Source organism: Rhinolophus ferrumequinum, chromosome 22, assembly GCF_004115265.2.
Source record: "Rhinolophus ferrumequinum isolate MPI-CBG mRhiFer1 chromosome 22, mRhiFer1_v1.p, whole genome shotgun sequence".
In the NCBI taxonomy this organism is placed as follows: Eukaryota; Metazoa; Chordata; class Mammalia; order Chiroptera; family Rhinolophidae; genus Rhinolophus; species Rhinolophus ferrumequinum.
The window spans coordinates 21,436,549-21,460,198 of NC_046305.1; the positions used below are offsets into that span (position 1 = coordinate 21,436,549).

General features: G+C 42.7%; 2 protein-coding genes across 6 annotated transcripts in view; one reads left to right on the forward strand and one right to left on the reverse strand.

The window, feature by feature from the left end:
• Positions 1 to 583: 583 nt before the first annotated feature.
• LOC117014785 (synaptotagmin-14) overlaps positions 584 to 23,650 on the reverse strand; it is a 226,261-nt gene continuing 203,194 nt past the window's right edge. The window contains exons 1-4 of one of the 5 annotated variants that reach the window (XM_033092997.1): positions 11,236 to 11,415; positions 6,271 to 6,462; positions 4,931 to 5,046; positions 588 to 3,091 (exon numbers count right to left, since the gene is read on the reverse strand). In XM_033092997.1, the coding sequence (XP_032948888.1) occupies positions 2,321 to 3,091; positions 4,931 to 5,046; positions 6,271 to 6,445 (1,062 nt within the window). In that variant the 5' untranslated portion in view covers positions 6,446 to 6,462; positions 11,236 to 11,415 and the 3' untranslated portion in view covers positions 588 to 2,320. The other 4 variants (XM_033092998.1, XM_033092996.1, XM_033092995.1 and 1 more) reach the window with 4 other exon arrangements.
• Positions 10,302 to 11,218, forward strand: LOC117014786 (RNA-binding motif protein, X chromosome-like). The gene is made up of 2 exons (XM_033092999.1): positions 10,302 to 10,826; positions 11,012 to 11,218. Exons 1-2 carry the CDS (start codon positions 10,507 to 10,509, stop codon positions 11,037 to 11,039), a joined length of 348 nt encoding a protein of 115 aa, XP_032948890.1. The 5' UTR covers positions 10,302 to 10,506; the 3' UTR covers positions 11,040 to 11,218.

Genomic DNA, 23,650 nt, shown 5'->3' on the forward strand with positions numbered 1-23,650 from the left:
AAATTTCCACGATGCATTACACTCATAATAATAAGAACGCCACATTTGACAAATTAATTGGCTTCCAACTAGCTTTCCCCCTTTTATCAAATAAGATATTAACCTCTAAGAATAACATTAATCCAGAATTGTATGGAATACTACTAGCAATAATCTGCAGCTGTTTTAACCGTTTACATACTGGTCATCTTCTTGACAATTTGACATTTCCTAAAGGAATCAAGTAAGATTCAGTATTTACAGCTTCATGTTATGCTATTTTTTTCAGAAACTTTGCAAAAACCAAAATCATTAGATTCTTTAAGATAAAACCTTATTGATCACTAACTGCTTCATTTGTTAACGTTATGTTCTTAATCCACAGAAACCTAAACTTACAAACTAGGACCATTCTAAAATACCTATCAGACTGATCTCTTCAAGCACGCTTTTGTTTCGAAAACTCGTGTGTGGTCACTGCCCACTACAATATTTAGACGTTTTGAGTTTTTTAAAGGAGAAAGAACAATGGAAAAGAGAAGCATAGCCGATAATCATTAAAATAAGAAAATCTTAATGAATTTTGATCATTTTAATAAATATATATCAAGAAAACCTCACTTTATTACAACAACACATTCATATACAAGCATCTATCATCTAAGTTTTCAACATCAAATGTTTATCAAATATTGAAAATAAAGGACAAAAACCTTACTAGACTATTTAGCCATAACACAAGAACATGTTTTAAAAATTGGTCCTTGAGGACATTGTCCAAATTATGATCCTACTCATACACTGTATGAATGAGACCTATATTTAATATTAATAGCAATAAAAAAAAAGCTTTATCTTGGAGAAACTGGGAGGACTTACTTATTTCCTCCGTTTGGCGTTTGGTTCCTGTGAAGTATTGTCTAAGGAAGCCCAAGTCAATCAGTAAGTAACGTTGGGAATTGGAACACAGCTTAGCAGGAGGAATTGGCTAGAGTGGAAGGAAGAATGGTCAGAGAGGGGCACTCTGAACCCTCTTGCAAATGTACAAATTAAAGAAATTATTGAGGAAAATGCTGACTAAATATATACTAGCTATTGCCGACTGAGTCCCATTTCTCCAAAATAACTTTCCAAAACCTAAAATCTTTACATTCTTTAAGATAAAAAAACCTTATTGATCACCACATCATTTATTAACATTGTGCTTCTTAATCAACAGCAAAAGTCATATATAAAAAAAACCACATGCTTTTATAATCTAAACAAGTGAAATGATGCAAAACAGATTAAAATATAATGCATGCCACTGGTTCATGAACTTCATTGGACAAGAAAACCAAACCAAACAAAATGACCCAAAACCCAAAAAACCCAAACCCCAGCAACAAACCGTTGCCATAGAAAAGCTCAAGCAGCTAGTGCTGATTTCCAACAGCTCTCTTTTGTTTCCTCCATCCCTTTCTAAAAATGCCAAATTCAAAAGCAATTGGGCATCAAAAATAAAGGAAGAATAGAGATGTCGAATCAAAAGTTTAACGCAATAGTTCGAAGGTTAACGGTTTCCAAACAATATTGATCCACCCTGTTTTTTTTGTTTTTGTTTTTTCCTGTTTGTTAAATCCCTGCTGTAACTCTGATTTATCCTTAATTTTCACATTGGCAAAAATTAAGATAAAGTAAGGCACCAAAAATCGCCCTGTATAACACTTGTCTAAAAGCAGGCAAGAGGAAACTTGCAGAGTACCCTCTACACATAGTGCTATCCTCGCCCCTAGACGGGTGTGTTTCATTTCCGGTACATCCTATTTTCATCTGTCACACAGACCGTTAAGTACAAGTACTTAACAGCACCACGAAGTTATTCACCTAGCTCCCTGTCTTCAGTCATGTATTCAGAAAAAAATACTGTATCATATAGAAGAAGCAGACATCCTTTGCTGGTTATATTGACTTGTTTACCAAATAACCACCTAATTAATTGGCAAACGTTGAAGTTTCTCAGCTAGTGACAGGCTCCTTGGGGGTAATGAAAATATCACAAGGGCACATTGTCCCTCAGTCAAATCCACTGATCTTTTCTGTAAGAAAACCAGGATAGACTTTTAAGTATTAAGTCAACTGTTATCTTGGTAAAATCACCACCTTTATAAGTAGCTCACTGATGCCTACTATACAGATGTTTGATGCAATCTGCTTTCCAGGCATTAAAATGACACGGCATGTTCATGGCATAATTGTATCAGTTGTACAAAACTAGAAAATCCATTCAAAATAAAATTTATGAGAGCTAATTGATCATGCTGAGCATGCTTCGAAGGTTCGGTGATAAGACGGCTCACTTCTACTTCCTTTTGCTGCAGCACAGTTTGTTATTTGGTGACGGCTCCTTTTTCCGTAAGGACTTTTTCCAAGACTCACTTACATTGTTTTTTTCATTATATCCAGTCTCGAAATAATCATAAAATTGGCCTTTGCACTCAAAAGCAAGGTCATTTCCCACAGGTTCATGGCTCAGGGGGCCACCATCCCTGCCGGTGTCATTATTGGCTTTCTCATCATTTAATTTGGCCTTTTCCTGAACACCAAGTGACCTGACATTAGTAACAAAGATTTCGTTGGCAGGTATCTGACCATCACCCTTGTAAATAGGTGCGCTGCCTACACCAAAATCCACCTGGTGGGAACAACTCGGTAAAGGCAGAGGGGGAGAGGAAGAGGAAGATGAGGAGCAAGAGGTGGAAGAGGAAGGGGAGGCAGTGGTGGAGGCACTTCCGACATTAGCATTAACCGAAAGGGGTAAATTTAGGTAGTGACCACCACATTCTTGGTAAAAGCAGCAGGCATGAAACTTTTCACACTCCTCTTTGGCCATCCGCGGTCGTTTTCGGTAAGGACAGTCTTGAGCCATAAACCACTCTTGGGCAGAGGTGCCATTAAAAGAGCAGGCAGGAAAGCACCAGTTATTCTGCATGATAATTTCTCCATGGATCCTTTTCATCAAATTGTTTATAAGGACAGATCTTCGGAGGTACACTTCAGGATCATCGATAAACTTTAGCTTTTCTAAGGACATATAAAGGATGTGGGCTCGTTCCTCAAAAATTGAGATGGTCTAAAAATCAAAAAAGGAAGAGAAAGCTTAGGAAATGGACTACATAAAAGTATCATCACAGCCTGTTTCTTTCCTGGCAGTTTCTGGGTCTGGGCATGTTGTGGTCCCATGTGTCTCCCCCTTCCCCATTCACTGACTCACTCGCCTGGTCAAGCACCATGGAATCCGGCCATAGTGCAGACCTCAGCAAGGACAGGTCAGGTTGTTGTCTCTTTTAAGGAGCAGTGAGGGGGATGCAAAACACACAACAGCACGCTGTCAGAAGTCAGGAGAGCAGTTTCTTTGGCAGGCAGAGAGCTAGTAACTAGAAGGGGGCACAACAAAGGGTTCTGGGGCCTGGTCATATTGCTTCTTGAGCCAGATGTTAGTGACATAGATATATTCACTTTGTGAAATTCATCAAGCTGTGCTCTTATGATACTTGTGCTTTTATGTGTGCATATACAAATACATACACACACACACACACACACACACACACACACTCATATATTGTACATCAACAAGTGTTTTTAAAGAGATGCCAAGATGCAAGTCATCATGAGTATACTTCAAATCCTGGCTTCACCATCAAGGAGCATGAGATCTGGCTTTCAATGCCATCCCTCTTTTCATCCTCTGGGTTTCATACTTGCAATTATCCTTGCTCGATAGGGGGACAACGATAAGGAACCAAGCTCAGAACCAGGAAGGATCTGTCAGTTGAAGGAACAAAGCTGGTGTCCTTCTGGGGACAGGCAGGAGAATAGATGCAGAGAGAAAACGAGAGGACTCACTCCTGAGCTGGGTGATACCATCACATCACTGTGTGATGGCTGGTAAAATCCAGTGGCAACTGGAAAACTGCTACAACCACCACACAGAAACTAAAACGGAAATGAACAGCTTGTGTCCTGGGGGCCAGCTCTTCCAGCTTATAAAAAAGCCACTGGTAGCATAACCTGAGGAGCTGTGAACTAAACCAGTGCAGGCTGACCAAACGCAGGGACTACACACACAGGGCAAAGCCCGGCACCTGCCAATGTCTTGACGAGCAGGGACAAAGCAGCATCTAATGGATGGGGGTGGGGGTGGGGCTAAGAGGAGACAGCTAGATGAATCAAAAACTAAAAAATGCTCTCTGCATTTCAGACAACTATGGTCTTGGCTTGACGAAATCATCAGCTATTTTTTGAAGGAAGACAACCATAAGGAAAAAGAACTGGTATTTGAAAAGCTTAGGTGTCTAGTTGCATACTTCTACACCCTTTTCGGATCCAGTTATTTTCTTCTAACACGTGCAAAAAGTTAGCTTTGGTCTTTTCTCGGGAATGAATTGTGTATTTTTAACAAACTAAACATATGTAATGCGTGTACAATGAAGTGCATGCTTTCATGCACACATTCAAGGGAGGGTGAGTCCACCCCTAAGTCATCAGGAAAAGCCCTGGGTAACCACCCCCATGTGGGCAGACAGAAGTGGTATTGGCCATGGGAGAGAGCCCAGAGCGGGGACCATTCGTAGAAGAGCTAGTGTATTTCGGGACATGTGAAAACGTGGAATAACCATAACCCTTAACACAACTTGAGAAAAATGAAATCATTTGTAAAAAAGATGTTCTTTGGATTATATAATTTTGTTATTTCTGGGTAGAGGAGCTCCCGCTGGCTCTTTTCTTCAACTCCTTGTGAAAAATAACACAGGACCCAAAAAAGTGACAACAATTAATATGGCTCTGATGAGAAGTGGCTCATTTTCATTGCTTGGGTGGAACAATTTAATTTTTGGAAATGGATCAAGCAACTGTTACTAAGTATCTTAAACTCTTAATAAAAATAATGACTATTAAAAAAACATACTTTATGGCTACAGCTGCTGAGTGGTGGGTGAAAATCCTCTTCTTCCACATACTTCCTCTTAAAGTATGTGATCTTGGATGCTGTTATAGGATTTGAAATTCCCCTGTAATGTGATCCTGTGGTAATAAATCAGATATGACAAATGACATGCGGTTTGCCAGAGGTTCTCCAAACAAAATACTTTCCTTTCCTTTTTTTCTAGGAGATAACTTGGCTACATATTTGTCTGTACATGTGGTGATTAAAAATAAACACTTGTCTTAATAGTTGCTATCATACGGAATCCTGCGACCCAGGGCAGGCAAGGATTTCTAGACAATTACAGAGGAAAATGACATATTTCAGCATTTACTAAATACTCAGACCCTTAATTCTATGCCCAGGCAAACAGCAAAATTTATAAAGGGAAGGAAGGTAACAACTCCAAAATATTAGCATTTATTCAAATTGTTTAATTAAATCCATGATACCATAACACCTCTGTTCAAATGTATACATATTAAGCTGTAAGCACTAAAAATCAAACAAGTTTAAAATATTATTGGCTCTAGGTAAGGAAACAAATGATTATCTGTACATTGGAGTTATAATATTCTTTCTTTCAAAATATGTAATTTTAAATTAAAATTTTGGGTAACTAAAGTCCTTTCTGCTCTCAAAAATGTAACAGGTCAACCATGAATTCAAGTAAGGTCTAATTTTTAAAGACCACAGCTTTTAATGCTTTTTAGCAGAACAGACTTCACAAGTAGTTATTTTACATTGCAGGTTTTTTGTTGTTTTTTTTTTAAACTGCTAGTACTACACAATAGCCAAAGGAACTTACCTTAAAATACAAGAATAAAGAATCCAAAAGAACATATTTCTATTTTCTGCTGTGAAATTTTTTTCCCCCACAATACCAAACACCAATTGTGTGCTTAATAAAAAGAAGCGACACATAGCTGCGGGTCCAAAGTGCAGATTCTTTTTGTCTCATGAGATGAAGATTTAATTGTCGAGCCCACCAGGGCTTGTACAGCTCTGAGAGAACCATACAGTTCCACAGGGTTGAAAACCAAAACTCAAACTGAGGGTTTCAAAATCTGGTTTAGTTCTCTTAGAAATACAGACGCATGACCTACACACGAAGCAGCCGTACATGTCCAGACTCAGATTTGGATGCAATTTAAATATCACCTGTGGTCCTCTCCCTGGAGCCTTGGGCTCACTTCAGAGAGGTGCAAAGGCACCCTGAGAAGTCTCCAGAGCAAGGCTCAGCTCAGAGGGGTGCACCAGACACCACCCCATCCCACCAGTCTGGCCTCAGAGGGCAGCAGGGGAAAGGTCAAGAGCAGTACCTGCCAGTGGGGGGCCGGTTCCCCGGTCTCCCTGCAGAGGGACCTGGGCTGGCGCTGGGGGGCTCGGGCCTCCGTAGCTGTCAGCCTCCCATAGTGTCTGGTACCCTGCAATTTCAGCAGCTCCTTCCGAGACAATGGGCTCGCAGAATCTATTCATGGACAGAACCAGAGTCATCTCTGACAGCCTCAGATCTGAAAAAACAGAAAACAGCCCTAATCAAGAGCAAGCCAGGGGATAGCCTTGGCATCTTCATCCCTTTGCTTTGGGAAACTTTTAATTCTTGGTCCTCCCCTTCACCCTGAAACATTTTATTATTTTTTCCAAAGAAAACCTCAGCAAACTCTTCTTGCTGCTATTAGCTCAGCCTCTATGTTCAGCAATCTGCATTTCATGGGCGGATCTTTAAAACCCCCTTTCTTATTGTTCTCAGATTCCCCTCAGCCCTCTTCCAGACAGCTGCTTTGCCTCCTAAACACATTTTCCTTCTGACCTTCCTGCAGAAAATGTACCGCTAGGAGGCAAGGCCAAAACCCTTGCGCTTCCTTTCTATTAATAAGGCAAAATCAATTTTCTAGTCAATCCCCTGGGAGTCTCCTTTGATGAAATCTGCTAATCAATCAAAAGCAAAGAGTAGGGGAGGCAGAAATCTCCACCGGAATCCCTACTGACGCTCTCAGCTTTGGTCTGCTCTGCTGCCCTCCTCCTCTCGTTTCCGCAGGGCCAGTTCCTCTACAACATTCTGGGGCTCCCTCCACTTTCTTCTCCCAAAGCGAAGCAGACAGAGACACACTTGGTAGTTGTTTCCACCAGCCCTGATCGGCCTGAACTGGATCTGCCTCCAGTCAAAACACTGAGAGATGAAGACAGAAAATTGGCTCCAGTTTCAAGCCGTGAGTTGCAGTCCCACAGGAGCCAAGCACAACATCAACCGAGCAGGCAGAATATTAAACAGGAGCCAGGGCTTCAGGGCCAGAGGCAGCCAACAACTCTTTACACTGCAAAGCCCAGACACAAGGCAGGAACTTTCCAAGAGGCAACACATCACTGCCCTTCTCCCCAGTTCACGTTCTTCCCTGTGGCCTTCAAGGAGACTGGGAACCTGTCTTCTCTGTGATGTGCTCTGGGCTCCTCCGTAACCCAGGCGGGGGGTGGGGCATTTCAATGGGGGACCAGAGTCTTCACTTGGTCCTAAGTAGGGCTGGTAAGGTCAAGAGTGAGTTCAAGGGAGAAGAGGGTCTGATACTAAAGTAAAAAGACCTGGGGGCCATAGATCAATGGTGACAGCAGAGTAGCCTCAGTATCTTATTAAAATGGTGCCAGTTCCTTTAGAAGAGCCAAACCTCCACTATCTCACTTTGCAGTATAAAGAACTGTCACAAAGAGTGATGTCAGGCTTGCTTTCTGCAGATTGATTGTCTTTCAAGTAGACACTAAGGGTCTAGTTCGTGCTCTCTTCTCCAAATGATATAGCTTGTAATGTTTTGGGGAAAGGGTGACTCTCCCATTGTCTCGTGGAAGACTATTATTACCTACACGTTATACCAAGGGTCCACTTCCAGGTAAAAGGAGGAAAGACACCAGGAGAAGGGGAAATAGCTTCATTAAAGGGACAATGTCCTTCTGGCTAACAGAGCAGCTCTTGGCAGCATGACTCCACCCCTCACCAGGCTTCTCTCTGAGACCCTAAATTCCATCCCAATCACTGAAGAATGAAGCAAGGCCTCTGACAGACAGGGGAGGTGTCCAGGTCAGTGGGTAGAATTAGGACCCAGCTGATTTGGGCTTCTAAATCACCTACCCCTTCTTTTTTTAAATGCCCTCCAAAGAGGCAGCAGCTAGGACTTATTAGAAAATCTTATTACAACAGAAAGAAAAAAGAGTTTCAATTAATTAATTCCCTAAAAAGAAATGGTGGGACATGTCATTAATTTTGCCCTTTGACTCATCAACCACAAAATTTAGACTACATTGATTTAACAAACTACACCATTCTGTCTATCACCCCTCAAACTTGGCATCCGAACAAGGTATCAAACCTCATGATAATTTATTCCCTGGGAGGCTCTCATGAAATAGTCCAAAATGAAATTCTTAACCTATTCTAAGACAATTGTATCTGGAAGTGCTATTGCCAGGAACAAATGAATTACAGAGTCTTCTCAGAGTCAGTAGCCCTCTCTTAGAGACTGTAACAATATTTTCCAGCTTGAAATTTACACTCCTTTTTGTGCTGGATTCTAGGAATAAGATCCAAGCTTTTTGCCTGTGTTGAACTTTTATTACATCTAAACCAAAGCAGGTTGACAAATTCATGCCCCTTCAGGAAGCAAAGCCTTTGCAGGCCCCTAGAAGCAATTACCTTTGTTTAATAGGACATTATGTGGGCCCTGAGCTCTTCTTTGTTAGTAAGAGTTTGTTTATATTTTAATGACTTGTAGCTGTTTTGGTTGTTAAGGGTGTCAGGGTTTCTGTTTGTTAGTATTGTTTCCAGTACATGAAATTCTATTTGAACTTGAAACATGGCAGAACTGTTTTTATCTTGGCTTTTTTCCTTTATGATACCTAATTTCAGTTAAGTTTTTCTTTTCTGAATTGGAAACTTCTACACACAAAATATTAACCTGGAGAGGCTGAGTTCCACAAGTCATGTAATAAGTCTGAATAAAATATAATGAGTTGTGATTATTTGGGAGTGGGGAGAACATTCTGCAATTGAGTCTTCCTAGTCTATTTAGGATTGAAATTGGGATGTTAACAAATTAAGAGGGCAAGTTGAACGTTCATGAAGACTCGGGAGTGTGTGGCGCTAAGCACCAACGTGTCACATGATTTTTTTATTTGTGTTATATGTACAGATCCAAACTGTCATTATTCTCTGTATGATAAGATTTACATTATAATTCTACTACTGAATTCAGAAGCTTAAATTCACAAATTTGTGTGCGGTTAATATTAGATATAGTCAAGGATATACATTAATGGTAAAAATTATTTTTTTTAACGTCAGAGGTGAATGGATTCAAAAGAAGGGTGTTCAAGTGTGTTTTGTCTATACATGGGTTTAAAAAATAAAAAGGTCCTAACCTTTTATCTTCAGGCTCCTGCATGTCTGTTTTGTCAGCCAAGTAGATGTAGTGGAATGACACCTCAAGCATTCCCAGAAGACTGAGGGCTAAAATGTCAAGCTTTCTCCCCAGCAAATACTCACAGTAAAGTTACCAGGCATTTCTTTCTATGCAATTTGGTTTTTCCAGATGACTTAGGCTTGTTCTTCCCTAGCAGCCCTTGTGATGCTAACAGGAGTGGCTGGCAGATGGAACAGAGTAGGTACAGATTCAGCTGCACTTTGAACGTAACAGGGGCTCCTGGTCATTCTTTGCCCATCCCTCCCCCATCTATCACTGGAAATTCGAGAACGTTTGATGAAGAGCATTGCAGCAGTTAGAGGTCTTATTCCAGTACTGAAAAGCAAGGAAGTAAAGGGCTGCTATTTTCAATGCACCTTTGATGCCACCCTTCTTAAATGTCCTGCCCAGGTGGAACCACACCCCTGACCTCGACACTGTTCCTAGTAAGATCTTAACGACTCAACCAGCCCTTGGTGGTGGTGGTGGTGGAAGGGGCTGGATGCGCGGAATAAAATCCTTCAACCCTTCTCAAGAGACAGATGTCTCTTTTCTGCCAGTCCCTGCAGTACACCTGTCTGCCCTGGGAAGTAAGTACATTTCTCAGCTGTAGCTCCGAGAGGCCAGGAGCTTTAGGTCAGGTCCTGGTGCTGGGAATTCGGGTCCTGGCCCTGAGGGGGATAAGGATGGGGATAGGGGTGGGGGGAGGGGGGAGGGGTGCTCGGGTGTCCAAGACCCGGCCCCAAGTCTCTCCATCCCAGGCCCAAAGCCTTAGGTGGGAGGTTTGGAGAACCGACACCCTGCAGGCTGGCAGCAGCCACCAGGTCCCGGCTCCCGCACCAGACACCCCCCCCCCCCGGGGGTCCGTGCGGAAGCCTCTGTCGCCCGCTCTGGGGCAGCAAGCAGAGCCCTGCCTGCCACCGGCCTCAGGAGAAAGTAAACAACACCCCAAGTGTCTGGGAACAAAGGCAAGTTGTCTTTCCACGGTGCTCGAGTCCTGCGTCTCTCCTGAAGAATAAGAGCTATTATTATTCTTTCTTTTCTTCTCCTTTTTTTAAAACCAAGTTTCCTTCTAAGGGAAATAAACACCAAAGGTAGGATTCCAAGGAAATGACTCAGGGCAGCTGGCGAGGCTGGACCCGGCCCGCGCTCCAGCCCGCAGCGGATCCCGCCCGGCCCTCCCTCCGTCGCCCGCCAAGCCCACTCCGAGCCCGCGGCTGCGGGAGCGCCCTGCGCATCCGTAGGACCGGGGCTGTGGGGACACGGCCGCACCTCCCGCCGGCGTCCGCCCAGTCCGCGCCACCCCCAGCCTCTGCCGCCCCAGCCGGACACTCGGGAAAGTTGCGAGGGAGGAGGAGGCGGGAGGGGAGGAAGGGAGGAGAGAGGCGGAGGCGTGGACCAGGCGGGCAGCAGCCGAGCCCGCCGGGGAGGTGAGCTGAGGACAGAGGAGCCGCCGCCGCCCGCAGCGCGGCTCGGCTGCGGCGAGGAGGGTGCGGGGGCGGAGGTGGCGGAGGACAGAAGGTGTCAGCTCCTGCAGCTATTCCTTTTTCTTACAAACGCGCGCTCCTGACATCCACCATCTCTCCCTCCCCACCTGCCTGGCGCCGGCGTCCAGACCTGGCGGCATCCCTCCTGCCGACTGACCCTCGTTCCCTAGGATAAGGGATTGAGTGGCCACCGAAGACCCTGGGGTCTCACCAGACCTGCGGTCCCCACCCGCCTCTGGACTCCGCTCGGTGCGCGAGGGCGGCAGCCGGAGCAGCCAGGGAGGCGGCGGTTCCCGCCCCGGGAAAGGCGCCGCGGCGCACCCCAGCCCCGCGAAAAGCCCGCGCCACCTACGTGCCCAGCTGTGCCCTGGCCCCACGCCGCCCCTGGTCCCGCTCCGGCCGGCGCGAGTACACTCGGTGACCCCAGCGCAGTCCCGGTGCCAGGAGGGCGCGCGGGAGGCCGCGTGGGTGCCAGTCCCTGCGAGCAGACGCCCGGGGGATCGGCCGGGGCCCTTCCGCCCTCGCTGCCCGCGAGCAGCCCGGCTCTTACCGCGGGGTCAGCCGGGAGGCGGCGGCCGCAGCGTTCCTGCTGCTGTTTGTCCGCTCCGGGCTCGGCGCCAGCCCGGCCGCCAGTGCACAGTCGCGCCGGTCCCGCCCCGCGGCCCGGTCGGCGGTGGCCGCTGGTGCGCGGCGGGCGAGGGTCCGGGCAGGTCCCGCCGCCGCGACTGGGGCGCCGTCGCTGCCGACGGTTATGGTAATGAGAGGCTCTGTCTAGCGAGGAGCGTGTGAAACCCGTCAATCCTGTTTGCCATTTCCCCGTGGATTTCCGAGGAGAGGTTGTGCAGGATGCCCCCAGGGTGAGAGAGGGAACATGACAAGCGCGCCCGCTCTCCCTCCCTCCCTCTGCTCCTGCCGCCGCCGCCGCTCCTCAGGCAGCACACGGGGCGCCTTCCCCTCACCCCCACCCCAGCCCGCCCCCTGCCTCCTTCCCGCCCGCCCTCCCCCCTCTCCTCCTCTCCCCTCCCGGTGCCCGGGGACACGCGGGCTCAGCTCCAGCCCGCTGCCCAGACCCCACGCGCTCCCGGCTCCCGCCCTAGCCCGGGGGGCTGGGTTCCAGCAGAATAATGTATTCACTCGGCAACCTTCTGAGATGTCTTCTCTCTCTCTTTTTAAATTTGGTTTAGTTTTGTTGTTGTTGTGTGTGCGTGTGATTTAAAAAAAAAAAAATCTATGCCTTTCCCACCCTTTGCAAAAGACTTTCTTCTCCTTTGCCACAGCAAACGGAGATGAGAAACAGATGTCTTTGCAGGACCAAGCAGTTATTCCCCCCTCGCCTTCTGCCCCCGCCCAGTCCCCTCCCGAGTGTATACAAAAGCAACCGTGGTCCTGCTGCAACTTCAACTGGCAACACTTTCTGGGTGGGGAGCCTCAAGGGAAAACCTCCAGGAAATAAAATAGTAATAAAGGAGATTGTCCTTGGTCAAGAGAATGTAGCTTAAACCACCCCAGAATCACATTATTTTGCAAATGGTAAGTTTCCTCTATATTGGGCTCAACTGGAGTTTGTTTTTTGGAACATTAATTCATAACTTCTGTCTAGGGACCCCTCTGTAGTCGAGATGGGTCATTTCAGGTGTAATGAATGCAGAGGCTTGGAAGGCATAGACCTAATAAAATCGGGGGGAAGGCACCTGCGCAAAAGTGTTACAAAGACTATAATGTTTGTTTACTGCTACTATGCCAGATGTGCTAAATATAACACTTCTTTAAAACAGTGATCCTCCGACTGTAAAAAAGCAAACCTCTGGCTGGCTGGCTCCCTAGGAATCAAGGAGAGGCACAGACTGAAAGTCAGGGAGGAAAGGAGCAAGATCAAGGACCAAGATTAGCATCTGCAAATTGAACTCTATCTAATTTGCATGTTTATTTCTTAGAATTGTAATTAAATTTGTGTAATAAATGTTTTCCATTTCATTTGTACACTTAAAATTTGGGTGACTGACATGCAGTTAAGTGAATTTTTTTTAAGCAAATGTAGTTTATTCAATAAAGCAGCAAACAAATATTAAACATAATTAGAACTAATCTGTTTTGAAGGTATTTTTGTTGAACTTTGTACATTAAAGACTCTCAGAGGTTTTAAGAGTATTAGGAAGCTGAGAGAAGGCAATTATGCTGAAAACAGACGAACTCAACAGACTTCCAGGAGCATTATTTCATTTTTTCCAAAAGACATTTCAGGGCTGCTTGCCTAAAATTGGGAGTGGGACATTCATCGTGGCTTTATTCTGAATCACATTAAATTGTATTGGCTCATGCATGATATAAGCCATTATGATGATAACTTAAGAATTGTAAAGATGCCATTTTGTACAATCAATGTGTGTTGCATGCCCAGGTTATGGGTAGAATATAATTTTCATTTGGGTGGGGGAAGAGGGCAAGGAAAAGGTACAAGGGCATTTGAAGCCGTGCAAGTACTTGAAAATCGAATTCAGTATCTAAAAGTGGTTAGTGCCCAACTCAAATAAAAAACTAAATGTGAGGGCTTGGAGGCATGGCTTACTATTGTTTTTATCTCCCTATATTAAAGTTTTATAGCATTTAAAGGACTATGGGGAAATCTCCACATACACTTGGCAATGTCAAAATACATAAAACCAAAAGGAGTAAATTAAGCATAAAATTGAGAAATAACGTGAGACAACGTATCAGCATGGGTTGCATTGGCATCTTTGGAGCTTTGGCTCTAAGACATGAGCCTTCTGGGAAATTGGCATTGATCTTGGGTGGGGAGGACTCTTGGCTCTAATGTTACCACAAAATGACCTCACAACACAAATATGAAATCGTTGTACTTCACAGCACCCTTGTGGTTCTGAGTATGAACTTGACCTTGCCCTGTATAGATACGTTATGTTAGCATGTTTTACTGACAACTTTTCCTACCCTACCTTTAATCACAAGCTTAATGCTTTCTGCTATTCAGTGCCCAGCTGTTGACAACACGAACCAATGTCTACAAGTAGAAAAGGCAGTCAAATGTCCATGGGATGAAAAACATCTAAAACTTTAAAGCGAGTAAGTGGTGGCTATGGCACAAGAAAAGAATTAACTATAAATCCACAGTGAAATATTTGGAATGAACAAATGTATTTATAATGAGTCTCAATATTCAACCTGAGAATTATGATATTGTGTGTGTGTGTGTGTGTGTATGAAGTTCCAAGATAGAAATTGATTATAAAACTTAAAATACCTTGAGCTGCAAATTCACTGAAGGCAGTGATTGTTTTTCTTCAGTTAACAAAGAGAGTGCCAGACTTAAAACTGCTGAAACCCATTTCACAAAAACTTTTTGTCATTTGAAAGGGGAATTTCTCAAGTAAAATTTGACTAATTCAGATTGCTGTGCACACAATGCTCATTCGGATAGGTAAAAAGTCGGAATTGCTGTCTTTTAAAATAAAGGGCAACCTTTTTGCAACAAAAAGAGGTGTCTATAGTCAATCGCTCTAATTCCTCTCCTCCCATTCTCAAACCCTCTCCAGTTAGGTTTTCTTATCCCATCACTCAATTGAAACTGTTATTGTCAAGGTCACCAAGGTCAAAGATCTTGGTTCACATCTCCCTTGACCTGTAAGCAGCATTTGACCAAGTTGATCACTCCTTCTTTCTCAAAACAGCTTTAATTCCATTTCCAGGACAACATATTCACCGGGTTTGCCTCCTACTTCACTGATTCAAGAAGTTCAGTCTCTTTTACTGGTTCCTTCCCTTCTCTATGACCTCTGAATGTTGGAGCCTCAAGTGCAGTTCCTGAATTTTGTCTCTAACTTTTAGCCACTCTCGTGGATCTCATCCAGTTTCATGGCTTCAAATACCATTTATATTCTGACTCCCAAATTTAGATCGCCAGTCCAGACCTCCCTCCTGACCTCCAGGCTGTACTTGGATGTTTATTAGATATCACGAGCTTTACAAATCCAAAACCTAACCCCTGATTTCCTCTCTCCTCTGGCTATGCCACCCTTAATATTCTCCATTCCAGTTAATAAACTACAGTATTTTTTCAGTTGCTCATGCAAAAAACTTTGGAGTCATCCTTGACTCTTTTTTCCTTTTATGCCGACATTGACTACATCAGAAAATCCTTTGGGATCTACCTTTAACATTTGTCTAGACTGATCACTTATCATCAGTCACTTAAGTCACTGCCCTGGTCCAAGCCATCATCATCACTTGCCTGGAATATTGCAAAGGCCTCCTAACTGCTCTCCCTGCTTCAGTCTGTGGCCCTTTCTACAGTTCAGTCTCAGCAGAACAGCCAATGATTCAATTTGTGCTAAGACTCTTCCTAAGACTCCCATTTCACTCATTGTAAAAGCCAAACCCTTACATGGCCTACACAGGCTGGAAGTCTTTACTTTTCTGACCTGATTCTGTCTCCAGCTACTCTGGATCCAATTTGTCAGGCCTGTGCTTACCTCCCAATTTCTTCTGTTCCTTTTTTCGTTCTTCCAGAGTGTCAGGCCTGTGCTTACCTCAGGACATTTGCACTGGCTATTCCCTTTGACCGTAATGCTTTTCCCCCAGATAGCTGCATGTATCAATGCTTCACTTCTTCCAAGTCTTTGTTCAAATATTACCTTCTTAACAAGGCCTAACCACTGTGCTTAAAATTCTAGCACTTCATTTCCATCTTATTTTATTTTTATCCAAAGAATTTATCACCATCTCATAAACTCTATATTTTATGTATTTATTCTATTTATCACTTATCTTCTTCCACAGGAAGTAAGGTCCACCAGGGCAGCGACTTTGTCTTTTTTATTCACTCCTATAGCTCCAGCACCTAGCAAAGTGCCTGGCATATTGAAAGCGCTCTATAAATATGTGATAATTGATTGAGCAATTGACTGACAGTTTCACATATGTACACAAACCTGAATAAGGCTACTAGAGATACTCAAGTGTATGAAGTGTATGTATTAAGGTGGTGCAAAAGTAATTGCGGTTTTTGCAATTATTTTTAACCTTTTTAACTGCAATTACTTTTGCAGCAACCTAATAGTTACTCTATCTAGTTTAGTGTATTTGGAATGGTGAAACAGGGAGTTTGTTCTAGCACCAACTCATTTGTCTCTTGTAGAATTCTCTGACCCAGTGCTCTGATCTGACCTACAGTATTCCAAGACCTGAAGACATTCCTAAGATCCCCAGGTACCCAATGGTTTCATGCTGCTTTGCCTGCCCGAGAGTCCCCAATTTTATCTAAGTGGGTGCTGGAGCTCTGGACCAGCCCTCCTTTTCTCCAACACAGATTTTTCATTCATTGCCGAGATGCTTGTCCTAAACTATAGTCTTAAAATTATAAAGTGTGTAAAGTAAAGTCACTCTCCAGGACCCTGTAATGTCACTTCTTGGCAAAGCCACCCTTTCAGAATCTAGAAACTCCTCCACTGTCTTTTTCATTCTTCTTCAGAGTCACTCAGAAACACTTCACTAATTATGTGCATTTTATATGCAAGCATTGAGCTAGGCACTGCAGGTGAAGTAGAGAAGAATAAGACACTGTTCCTAGACTTAGGGAGTTGCCAACAGAATGAGTAGCATAAGACAACCATAGAAATAATGGTACTACTTAGTAATTCAGGGCATAGGAGATGCCACGGGAGTTCAGTGGTGGGGCAGATCAAAGCCAGCTGTGGGAGTCAGAAAGACTTATTTAAGAAAGTAAAATCTGTAGTTGACCTTGAAGAATAGGTAGGCTTTCAATGGGTGGGAATGCGAATGGATGAAAAGTATTTCCAGTGGAGGCAATCATTTGAGACACCTAGGTTAGAAAGCAAAGGGCATCTTTAGAGAACAGTGAGTATTCCCGTTTTGCTAACGGTGTAAAGTGTGTGAAAGTAAAAGGGAGATGAAGGCATATGATAATAAACATTGAAAAACAAGATGAGTTTGATTTTAATAAGCAATTGGGGAGCATTAAAGGTTTTTGAACTGGAGAATAACATGACCGAAGCCGAGCTTCAGGAAGAGTAACGTGCAGTGGAGAGTGGTATTGGGAAGGTCCTTCAGCCGGCCAAGTGAAGGGATATGCTGGTCTCTGTAGGAGTGGGGGCCCCTAAATGGGGAGAAGGACACAGGTGGGAAATAGTGCAGATAGGGAATCTTTAGGATATAATCATTAGTGGGGAAAGGAAGAGTGAAAGACGACTCTGAAGTTCCTATTTGCATTATCGCATGGCTGAGGGAACCCGTAAATAATGAGAAGAGGCAAGTTTGAAAGGAATATAATGTGTTGATTCTGGTTATAGCAAGTACGAGATGTTAGTGGAACAGACAGAGAGAGATGTCCAAAAAACAGCTGAGTATTCTGGTCTAGCTGAACATAGAATTTAAGAGCAAATTACAAAAATTTAGGATTATTTCAGTAAATATTGGGGTGGAAGTCTTAGGACTTAATGAAATATTTGAAAACCTTACAGAGAATTTAAGGGTGAAGGGCTTCGGTCAGCACCTTGAAGAATCTGATAAATGCATTTTTTCGGAGGTGAAAATAACGTTTTGGCTTAATGTGTGACCTCTGTCAGGGATATCTGTATTTAATGGTGAACAAAGAACCTTTTGGCTTAAATTTAAAAGAAGAAATTTGAGATGGGGCAGTGTATTCTGGGTAGCAGGCAGTCTCTTCTGACTGCCTCACAGAAATAGTTATATGCCTCCTTGTGTGGCTTACCTACTGATTTGGCATCACAGGTGGAAAAGGGATTTGATATTTCATCAGAGAATTCATGAAAATATGTAAATCATTGATAATGAGTTTGGAGTGTTATCTCTCTCTGGGATATTTGTATTTTAATAGGAGTCTCCTAAACGCCACAAAAACTTCAATCAAAGTAGTTAATAATTAATGACATGACTTCCGATGTGATTCAAGCCAATAAGTATTATTTCTGAATGGAAACCACACAACAATTGCTCAGGCTACTATTTTGGGGGGCCTATATTAGTGAATAGGTAGGAACGGTTTGCAGTAAACATACCAATTATTGGTAAAGAGATGTCTTTTAACATACTTGGTAATTTGTGCAATTAAAACATTTCTATTGAAATACTTTCAATGCTGTTACTAGTGTATTAGCTAAACAAGTGTGGTGACCGGGTTACATCAATCCCAACACTCATCCCGAGTCTTCAGGGAAAAGACCAGTCAGAAGTTAAGCATGGAAGTTGCGTGGGACCTGGATAACGAGAGAAGAGGAGGGAGGAACCCTCCATGAGGGTTAAGGGATAGTGGTCCCTGATCATGCATTTGGGCAAAAACAGAGAGTGGTCACAGAATGAGGGACTGGATGAAGGCTTAAATCTGACATTTGGAAAGATGGCAGTGCTACTGTCAGAAGCACAGAAAGTAGCAGAAAGAATTATTTGAGCAAGAGAGGCTCAAACTGTGTTGGTTGTGTGTGTGTGTGTGTGTGTGTGTGTGTCTGTTATATTGGGGTGGAGCAAGTTTAAGCTTTTTACAAAATGAACCGAGATAAACAAAGAAACAAACATAAATATAAATGAATAAGAAAAATACTTTTCTGGGAGCATCACTTTTTTCTGTTCTGTTTTCCTTTTCATATTCCAAGGAGATTTTTCCCACCCATATCCTTTTCTTTTTTGGGGGAGGAAAAGTCTGTACAGTTTTTTCTTGACCAAAAACTTAAACACATAGGTCGACATTGTGCCAGAGCACTTGTTCAGAAATATGAATTACTGAATGAAAAGAGGCAGTGTTTCATCTAAACCCTGAAGACAGATTGTGATTAGGCCAGAGAGGCAATACAGGGTTGTGTGAGAGGACCCAGAGCTAGACAGCACAGTGTAACTTAACTAATTTAAGCCTAAATATAAATCTCACCATGTAACAAGGGTAGGCTCCAAAATTCCTAATTTTGTCATCCTGTTAAAAAAAGACATAAGCCAACAGGAATGAGATCCCAAAGAGAGGAGTCTGTAGAGAAACTGTAGCTATTTGTCATTTTATTTCAAAACCCCTTTTCTTCCCTATTTGCCTTATCTGTACATTTTTTAAAAGAAGTGAGCTAAACATTTTATGAGGCATTAGAACATTAGAATAGCAGGTTATATTTATGACACTAGGTCATCACATCAAGAAGCATTTAAGTGACTAATAGTTGCATTAGTGCATAGAAATTTAATTCCACATAGTTCTTGAAGGAGCTGGAATATTTGTAAGTATCGGCAGGATTGTCTTGGCCTCAACCTTTGCCATATACATATAATTTCTCGAAGTCTTTTCATCTTAGTGTATAGCTATTCTATTTTTGTTTTTTGAATGTTTTAAAAGATTAAAGCCTCAAAGAAGAGTTTTGGTAGCTGACAAAGGCAAGAATATAATCTAATTAAGTAAAAATCTAAGCTGTAAAATTATAGAGATTTAAGTGTGATCCTCATCACATGTATTAATATTATTCAATTTGTTTTAAGTAGCATGCTCTCTACTAAATGCAATCAATACTGGGCTTACATGAAATGTGCGTACTTTTCACAAGCATGTTTGATTTTCAGAGGTCAAACGTTTTATATTAGGTTGGTGCAAAAGTAATTGCGGTTTTTGCAATTATTTTTAACCCATTAAACAGCAGTTACTTTTGCAGCAACCTGATAATAGAGACCTACTAGGATAAGTAAGTATTATGAGGTCAAAAAGCTCTAATTAGGATGAAAATCTAAGGGAACGTCAGCACGTGGTAATCATTCGTCCCATCCATAGGCATTGGCTTCGACTGGATTTAGAGCTCTTTTCATATAAGGGCCCTGTACACAATGCCAATAGAGCAGACTGACTGTATCAATAGCTGGTGTCAGGAAAGGGGAATAAGAAATCATGTTCTGCGGGGGAAACTTGAAGACAAATCCATCCTTGAGCATTTCACTTTGTATTCCTATCTTCTGAGTGTCATAAAATGTGTAGGCACATCAAAAACTGCTTATGCCATCAGGAAGATGTATTTGTTTTCAACAATGTAAAGGGCAAAGCATACAATGGGGGGGGTGTTGGGAGAGGAGAGAGAGACCTGCAGCAGACATCAGCTGGGTGGGAAATCACACAGCCTGCGCACACACGCACAGAATCCATCTCTGACAATTTAATTGTTTAATGGTAGGACTAACAAGGAATCCTTTCTAAAGTAATGGCACAGAAAGGCTTCCGAGTGAAGTTAATATTCCTGCTGCATTTGATGGGTGTTTCCCATTTGTGCAGTTCTGCCCTAACAGACTCCTGGTGCTTGCTGGGGGGAGGCAGGAGGGGCGGCGGTGTCGTGTTCAACAGCAGCATCTGGAGAACGTCTTAGCCTGTGACCTTAGCCATGAACGCAATACATCTGAGGCCACAATTGGCACCAGAGCAGTTGCTCACAGCAGTCGTAATGTCTTGGCTGGTAGTCTTAGGATCTGGGCTTCCTAGACCGGGGCTGGGTGTTTTGAACACAGAGTCTTTGCTTGCATAGTTGTCTGTTTCCTCTGAGTTCACTGAAACCAGAGTTTGGCAGCCATTTGTGCTGAGATTTCAGGACTTCAGTTTGCCCCGTCTCTTAGGTAATAAAATGCACGATGTCTGAGATGCTCGGGTTTGAATTCTCATCCTGAGCCGCAGTCTCTTCTCCTCATATTTCCTTATAGTTCAGCCTTGCTCATTTCTGTGCTTTAATTGGATCCCTGGGTGGCCTGCCTGTTACAGCAGTGTACATGACAATGGATGCTCTGCGGAAGACTATCTCATCTCAAGAAACAAAGTTCTCAAAGCAGACCCAAATGTTCTCATTTTGTAGTTTCCATTCTTAAATCAATAGTTATTTGATATAAGAATGGAACATTTATTACTCTGGTTACTTGGCTTTGAATAAGAAAGTTCCATTGCCTGCATCACAGAAACCCAGCAGTGGTGCTGGAGATAGAATCGGACCACAAGAGACGTTGGTTTGCTCTGGAGCGTGGTTTCCCCTTGGTTGTGGAACAGCTCCCATGCTGTCTGCTTCTCTTGCTGAAGCTCTGTCTGTGTCTTTCAGTCTAGGAGAAGGCTTAGCAGGCAGAGTTGAAAATGACAGACTATTTTTAACACAAGCTTTATACCCCACAGTTCTGGTTCTAACTTCTATTATCATTACTTATTCATAGACTTTTATTCCCAAATATCATTACCCTTTACAGTAATAGGATCAGCAAAGCAACCACTTAAAACAAAACAAACAAACACAGAAACACATCCCCCCTCGCTTCAGCTCTCTGCCTCTCTCTGACTACCTGGGGGAGACGGAATTCTTCAATCGTGAAAACGCTCTGCTGCTTCAGAAATACCAGTGTAACGGGAGCTTGGCAGTGGGGATTGGTACGAAGGCACAGGCAGTCAGGGAACAGGAAGGAGGCAAAGAAATTTAAAAAACAGAAAAAAAGAGGGAGTGGAGGAAAGTGGGAAGTGAGAAGAAAGCTAAGAAGACTGTACAGAGTGCATTCCTTAAACTGTGTCAGCAGAGGACAACCCATCTAAACCAGATCCCATTTAATTTAGAATGACTGTTAAGAGGGGGATCAGGTCACTATTACCTGTATAATAAAAATTCCTAGTGTACTGAGGGCCTACCCATACAGATGCTTTCTGTGTGCTATTTGATTTGTACAACATTTCATTGTGGGTATGATCAGCCCCATTCTACAGTTAAGGAAACTGAGGTCTAAAGTCGTATTAGGTGGGCCCGGAACATACTCTTAGATCTTGAGACCAAAAACTGATAGCCACTATATTTTTACAGTACTGATGTCCACTGTGTTATATTGCCTTATATTTTATTCAGTCATTTGTCTCTTCATGTATATATTTATTGATGCATATACAACCTTCTTCCAGAAATTATTTAAGATGGTGTAAATGCCTTGGAGCTGTGCACATATCTAAGCAGTCAGGACATTCTACTAATTTGTTGATTGAGCACTAGAACATCAGTTGTCGAGGGTTCAGAATTCTTTCACTGTGGCGTTCCCTTCCTTTTCCATCTTTAAAAGTAGGCCAGCCAGAAACCCATCTGTGCACAATGGCTTGGTCCCAGAAACTGGACTAACTAATGTCCCCAAATCTCTTCTAGGTCCATGCTTCTATAAAGGAATAGATTGCCATGCTTTATGAGAAAGATTTTCTCTTCTAATTAATTACAGAAATGTAAAAAGTGAATTGGCAGGAGGAAAAAAGTTACCATGAAGTAACGTGACAAACGTGACCTCAGCCAGGTGATCTAGGCAAACAGCAACAGTAATCAGTTATGTTAAGAGCATGCACTTTTGATACGATGTATTGAAAATGGCACTTCACCTCTGTGGTCTTCCTCCCCAAGACCTATAGCTTCATTCAATCATGAGAAAAACATCAGACACATCCCAATTAAGGGACATTCTGCAAAACACCTCACCAGTACTCCTTGAAACAGCCAAGGTCATCAAAAACAAGGAAAGACTGAGAAACTGTCACAGGCAAGAGGAGCCTAAGGAGACAGGGTGACTAAATGTAACATGGGATCCTGGAACAGAAAAAGGGATATTAAGTGGAAACTAAGGAAATCTGAACAGAGCGTGTCCTTTAGTTAATTCTAATGTATCAATATTGGTTCATTAATTGTAACAAATGTACCGTACTAATGTAAGATGTTAAGAATAGGGGAAGCTGAGTGTAGGGAATGTGGGAACTCTTGTACTATTGTCTCAATTTTTCTGTAAGTCTAAAACAGTTCTAAAAATAGTCTATGAAACAATTCACACACACACACATACACACACACACACACACACACACACACGAATTGACCAAGATTATTGAGAGAACAAATGGCATGATTAGAAGTATAATATATGTCCCCGTCTTAAAGGCCTAATCCAAAATCAAGATGAATCGCTTTTTCTTGAATTAATGCAGTTTTGTTTCCTGTTGAACTCTGGATTTTTATGACTGGCTTTTGAATATCTGAAGATAGCATCGAGCTGCCAAGGAAGGGTGCACTCAATTCCTGGTTCCCAGCAGATAATCCTTGTTGAACAAATAAATGCCATTTATTCAGCATACACTTAAGGAGCTTTTCTGGCTCTAGGTACCTATAGCTCAGCTTGGGTTCCAGACCTTTCAGTGAAGGCCCCCTGCACCCCAGCCAATTATTAAGCTATTCAAGATCAGTCTTGAATTCGGGAACCAGCAAGAGTTCCCGAATAACTCCAGAAATTGATCAAACAATTATTTCAATTCAAAACTCTAATACCACATCCTGTTTGGATTTCTATTTATTGGGCACCCCCAATGTCTTACATGTTGCAGTACGAGTGACTGCAACCAATAGAAATCACAGATACTTGCAAAGCACATTACAGTTGTAGATGTCTCAAAATATCCTTTACACTCATCACTACTTTGAAATTGTAGCAGTTACTAGATTTGCTACTGTATCTTGATATTTAATGCATTGATAAAGAAGCATATGTATACTGTATCAAGCATTTAAAATACTTTGATAATTGTATTTTAGTATAATTGATTTCCTTTGTAATCCTATGATGCTTTTAAAATATAATTATGAACATTTTTCTGAGAAGCGGTTCAAAGGCTTCTGCAGATTCCCAAAGAGTGAGCTCATGGCACAAAAAGCTTAAGAACCCTTGATGTGTGAAAAGGACACTGAACCAGGAGTCATGAGTCCTAAATTGTGTAATCT